The sequence below is a fragment of the Rasamsonia emersonii genome, assembly GCF_000968595.1.
Source record: "Rasamsonia emersonii CBS 393.64 chromosome Unknown ctg1118621760886, whole genome shotgun sequence".
Taxonomy (NCBI): domain Eukaryota; kingdom Fungi; phylum Ascomycota; class Eurotiomycetes; order Eurotiales; family Trichocomaceae; genus Rasamsonia; species Rasamsonia emersonii.
In genome coordinates, this window is record NW_013562707.1 from 1 (window position 1) to 3,841 (window position 3,841).

General features: G+C 52.8%; 16 protein-coding genes across 16 annotated transcripts; 6 read left to right on the forward strand and 10 right to left on the reverse strand.

Moving 5' to 3' along the window:
• T310_8631 (uncharacterized protein) lies at nucleotides 1-325 on the reverse strand (the record flags this gene model as incomplete). The annotated part of the gene is made up of 1 exon (XM_013468611.1): nucleotides 1-325. A coding segment is annotated over one exon (325 nt), but the record flags the coding sequence as incomplete, so codon positions are not given.
• A 173-nt stretch (nucleotides 326-498) lies between these two features.
• T310_8632 (uncharacterized protein) lies at nucleotides 499-840 on the reverse strand (the record flags this gene model as incomplete). Its single annotated transcript, XM_013468612.1, has 1 exon — nucleotides 499-840. A coding segment is annotated over one exon (342 nt), but the record flags the coding sequence as incomplete, so codon positions are not given.
• Nucleotides 841-862: 22 nt separating this feature from the next.
• On the reverse strand, nucleotides 863-1,183 carry T310_8634 (Hydroxyisocaproate dehydrogenase; the record flags this gene model as incomplete). Its single annotated transcript, XM_013468613.1, has 1 exon — nucleotides 863-1,183. A coding segment is annotated over one exon (321 nt), but the record flags the coding sequence as incomplete, so codon positions are not given.
• T310_8636 (uncharacterized protein) lies at nucleotides 1,045-1,344 on the forward strand (the record flags this gene model as incomplete). Its single annotated transcript, XM_013468614.1, has 1 exon — nucleotides 1,045-1,344. A coding segment is annotated over one exon (300 nt), but the record flags the coding sequence as incomplete, so codon positions are not given.
• On the reverse strand, nucleotides 1,071-1,346 carry T310_8637 (uncharacterized protein; the record flags this gene model as incomplete). Its single annotated transcript, XM_013468615.1, has 1 exon — nucleotides 1,071-1,346. A coding segment is annotated over one exon (276 nt), but the record flags the coding sequence as incomplete, so codon positions are not given.
• On the reverse strand, nucleotides 1,330-1,695 carry T310_8638 (uncharacterized protein; the record flags this gene model as incomplete). The annotated part of the gene is made up of 1 exon (XM_013468616.1): nucleotides 1,330-1,695. A coding segment is annotated over one exon (366 nt), but the record flags the coding sequence as incomplete, so codon positions are not given.
• Nucleotides 1,696-1,749: 54 nt separating this feature from the next.
• Nucleotides 1,750-2,061, forward strand: T310_8639 (uncharacterized protein; the record flags this gene model as incomplete). Its single annotated transcript, XM_013468617.1, has 1 exon — nucleotides 1,750-2,061. A coding segment is annotated over one exon (312 nt), but the record flags the coding sequence as incomplete, so codon positions are not given.
• T310_8640 (uncharacterized protein) lies at nucleotides 1,758-2,120 on the reverse strand (the record flags this gene model as incomplete). The annotated part of the gene is made up of 1 exon (XM_013468618.1): nucleotides 1,758-2,120. A coding segment is annotated over one exon (363 nt), but the record flags the coding sequence as incomplete, so codon positions are not given.
• Nucleotides 1,882-2,235, reverse strand: T310_8641 (uncharacterized protein; the record flags this gene model as incomplete). The annotated part of the gene is made up of 1 exon (XM_013468619.1): nucleotides 1,882-2,235. A coding segment is annotated over one exon (354 nt), but the record flags the coding sequence as incomplete, so codon positions are not given.
• Nucleotides 2,236-2,511: 276 nt separating this feature from the next.
• On the forward strand, nucleotides 2,512-2,838 carry T310_8642 (uncharacterized protein; the record flags this gene model as incomplete). The annotated part of the gene is made up of 1 exon (XM_013468620.1): nucleotides 2,512-2,838. A coding segment is annotated over one exon (327 nt), but the record flags the coding sequence as incomplete, so codon positions are not given.
• T310_8643 (uncharacterized protein) lies at nucleotides 2,650-2,982 on the reverse strand (the record flags this gene model as incomplete). The annotated part of the gene is made up of 1 exon (XM_013468621.1): nucleotides 2,650-2,982. A coding segment is annotated over one exon (333 nt), but the record flags the coding sequence as incomplete, so codon positions are not given.
• On the forward strand, nucleotides 2,825-3,118 carry T310_8644 (uncharacterized protein; the record flags this gene model as incomplete). Its single annotated transcript, XM_013468622.1, has 1 exon — nucleotides 2,825-3,118. A coding segment is annotated over one exon (294 nt), but the record flags the coding sequence as incomplete, so codon positions are not given.
• On the forward strand, nucleotides 2,911-3,231 carry T310_8645 (uncharacterized protein; the record flags this gene model as incomplete). The annotated part of the gene is made up of 1 exon (XM_013468623.1): nucleotides 2,911-3,231. A coding segment is annotated over one exon (321 nt), but the record flags the coding sequence as incomplete, so codon positions are not given.
• T310_8646 (uncharacterized protein) lies at nucleotides 3,162-3,467 on the reverse strand (the record flags this gene model as incomplete). The annotated part of the gene is made up of 1 exon (XM_013468624.1): nucleotides 3,162-3,467. A coding segment is annotated over one exon (306 nt), but the record flags the coding sequence as incomplete, so codon positions are not given.
• T310_8647 (uncharacterized protein) lies at nucleotides 3,232-3,600 on the forward strand (the record flags this gene model as incomplete). The annotated part of the gene is made up of 1 exon (XM_013468625.1): nucleotides 3,232-3,600. A coding segment is annotated over one exon (369 nt), but the record flags the coding sequence as incomplete, so codon positions are not given.
• T310_8649 (uncharacterized protein) lies at nucleotides 3,418-3,768 on the reverse strand (the record flags this gene model as incomplete). The annotated part of the gene is made up of 1 exon (XM_013468626.1): nucleotides 3,418-3,768. A coding segment is annotated over one exon (351 nt), but the record flags the coding sequence as incomplete, so codon positions are not given.
• Nucleotides 3,769-3,841: the final 73 nt, after the last annotated feature.

The window sequence follows — 3,841 nt, forward strand, 5'->3', positions numbered from 1 at the left end:
CGAAGTGACTGGTGCGGTGCGTAGCGTAGCGTTTCGAAACCAGGACGGGGCGACATGATGCATATGTATTGTACATGGACGGTTTAACCGGTCCATTGCACGAGAACGACGGGGCGACGGGCACACAGAAACCGTGCGTCATGCTCGAAAGCATCGTAAAAAACTCACCATCTTGACGAGATTGCCGAGCGAGAGATGGTCCTCGGGGTGTCGGGTCGGATGATGTTGTCGCTTTTCTTCTGTCGATGGACGGAGATCGCAAAGTGTCGAGGTGAGAGTGATGGTGCGCTTTTTCGCCTTGGCGCGGTTGTGCCCTAAGCGAGCCCTACCTCCTAGCCCAAACCGGCGGCAACGCTCTCCGCGGCATTCTTGGCAGAAGTTTACTACGGAGTAGCAACACTAGAAGAAATTATTGAGAAACAAACATTAGATCTTCACCTGACGCCTTTCATAGATTCGATCTGGGTACGATATTTTCTTAACATTAATAAGATGAATTCAATGACGCAATACGGTACTAATCGTGTATCTAGCTCTACAAACTTCATGACATAGCATATCCCGCAGATCATACTCCGTACTAGAAACCTGGCTCGACTCTACAAATGACCGCTGCCATTTTGCAGCCTCTTCTGCTCCGGCACCTGCGTGATCAATTGACCCTTCTCGATCGCCGAACGCACGTTCTCCAGCACCAGTAACTCCATCTCCTTCTGCGTCTCGTACGTCATGGTTCCGATGTGCGGAAGCAGCATCACCCGCGGGTTGTTCAACAGGCCCGGCTCGATTTCGGGCTCGTTCTCGTACACGTCGAGACCGGCGGACGCGACCTGTTGATGGTCAACACGACCGTTTGAATTAATTATTGATCATGAGGACAACTGGGGCTTACCTTTCCAGATTCGAGCGCTGCGACGAGCGCCTTCTCGTCAATCAGAGCGCCCCGGGCCGTGTTCACAATGACGATTCCGTCCTTCATCTTCTCGAACTCAGGCGCGCCGATGATGTGTCGCGTGGACTCGTTCAAGGCGAGGTTCAGGCTGAGAACGTCGGAGCTGGCCAGCAGCTCGTCAAAGGACACATACGTCGCGTCGCCTTCCAGCTCGGGTGGAAGACGGGAGCGGTTGTGGTACTGGATCTTCATGCCGAACGCTCTGGCCCGACGAGCCATTTCCTGTGTCTGTCAGCGTTGCCCGTCCCTCATCTCGGTCCCAATGCGTCTTACTCTTCCAATCCCTCCCATTCCGAGAATTCCCAGAGTCTTTCCGTTGGGGTCGTGGCCCAGCTTCGTCTCTCCCTGCCATTGACCTGCATATGCGTAGTCTCAGATTAGACACCATCTGAAATTAAAACACCCGTGATGTGCAACACACCTGCTCTGATCGCAGCCAACGGAACGTATGCCTGCCGTAGGGCGCCGATCATGAGGAAGATGCCGACGTCAGCAGTCGCATTGTTGACCGCAACGGGGGTGCTGGAAACCGCAATTCCTAGACCTGCATTAGCATGACTGACGAGACTGATAGTACTGTAAAACACCCACCCCTCTTCGTGCAAGCAGGGACATCGATATTGTCGTAGCCAGCGCCATTGTGGCAGATATACTTGAGCGACTGGGGCAGGGCGGAGACCAGTTCGCTGTTGAAGTTGCCAGTCAACTAGAGAAGACTGGTTAGCAGAGGGCCACGCCAATACTTATTTTTTTTTGGTACTGTCTCACCTTGTTCGAGGCATTCGACCGATAGATGACGACCACATCATCGTATTTGCCGCTTCTGCAATTCTCGAGGAATTCTTCTCGCGTCCCGTCGGGGAATTCCTAGCAATTCGACAAACAGCGCGTTAATCGCGAGAACACATAAAATGGCAGGGATAGCTGTTTTATCGCCTACCTTCAGAGTCAATATCGACGAGAGCGCTTCCCATTCCTTGCGGGCATGGGTGATTTTTCCGATCAGTAAGGCGGCCTGCGAGGGCATGGTGGTGAATCTGCGAGTCGTGGGCGGGGGACCCCAACAAGGACGTGGGAACGAGGGACTGCGTAGGTATCGACAGGAGTAAGTGACTGGTCTGAAAATGCGTGCAGACGGCAGAGCCATCAACGGTAGAGTAAATATATTCTATCTCCAGATAAAAAATGCAGAAATATACTCCGTAGACAGGGAGGTGATAAGACCACAGGTGAAAGGAGATAAATGCGGGGAGACGGGGTAGATGCGTACCTGGAGCTGAGCTTTACTACAGATACTACCTTAATTAATGGCCTTTCGAGGGGCAGCAGGCACGTCAGTCGTAGAGAAGACCGAGTCAGGAGCTAGCAGGTTGTCTGGATAATATTATGGAAGATAGTTGTAGCGAAAGGGCCATCGGTCGGTAACTGGGGTGCTACCTCGCAGCATCTCCGAGTAGAAGTTCAGTGGGGGAACTACTCTGTACGAAACATGCATTACGTCTAAAAAATAAAATACTGATCGATACGTGCCGCCGTAACCAGCTACAGAATATTACTGACCGCTGTCAATCAGCAATCCACTATTCTGTACCGGCGGACTGCGTATAGGTGTATACTCCGTACTGCTGGATGTTTGGAGTTTTCCGTGGATGAATTCAGGCTCAATTGCCGTCGCGCACCCCACGTCGACGGACCAGTCAGCGAGCCGCTTCATTAGCCGACGGGCCCCGCCATCGCCCGCTCGGGTTTCCCTCCGCCGAGCTGGCAGAAGCACGGAGCAATTGTCGCCGGCAGAGCAGTGCGTATGCGTCGATCAGCTGGCGACTGCTATAATTATACTCCGTACATGTCTCACGTTGATATGGTGGATAACATGTACTCCGTAGAATTATATATACTATCCTGACAATACGGTATGTACTGTATTGTTGTTTTTTACGGAGTATTCCCAAACATAAATTACTCGTACAGACAGACGGGACTTCCAGCCATGCAATCGGCCCTGCAGCCCGATTGGTCGGGCCAGAACGTCACTCGATCAATCCCGATCTGGAAGGGAGAAACGTGGGGTTCTTAAGAAACTATCCCCGCGATTGCTGTCATCGAAGCTATCTAGTCGACTACAGTACTCCCTACATATTCTTACTATCCTTACTATTGTCTTAATATACCTTCTTTCTTTTTGTCTCCGTGATTGCTGCTATCATCCTCAGCCAGTCAGGTTCAAGGGAGGGGAAGACAAAGACAACATTCTATTTTTATCAAGATCGATTCTATAAAACAACCTCTTGTCTAGTGCAGCAGAGCGCTGGGCTTGGTTTAAACACACAATGGCTTCTGCCACCGCAACGACGTTGGAGAGTAAACCCTCCAAGGCGCTGGTTCTCCATGGAGCAAAGGATCTTCGATTGGTAGGTTCTCGGTCAGCGGTCTCTGCTTCGTCTTTTTTTTTTAACTGTCTCGATTCACCTGCTAATAAGACCAGGAATCCCGTCAAACTCCCCCTCCCACAGGATCAGAAGTGCAAATCGCCATTCGAGCCACCGGCCTCTGTGGCTCCGATCTCCATTACTACAACCACGGCCGCAATGGCGACTTTGTCGTGCGCGAGCCCATGGCCCTGGGCCACGAGTCCTCCGGCGTCGTGACAGCGCTGGGTCCCGACGTGAAGACGCTGAAAGTCGGCGACCGCGTTGCCCTCGAAGTTGGGCTCCCCTGTCGCCAGTGTCTCCTCTGCAAGCAGGGCCGCTACAACCTCTGCCCCAACATGCGCTTCCGCAGCAGCGCAAAGGTCTTCCCCCACCTCGACGGCACCCTCATGGAGCTCACCAACCACCCGGAGGAGATGTGCCACAAGCTGCCCGACTCGGTCTCCTTCGCCGGCGGCGC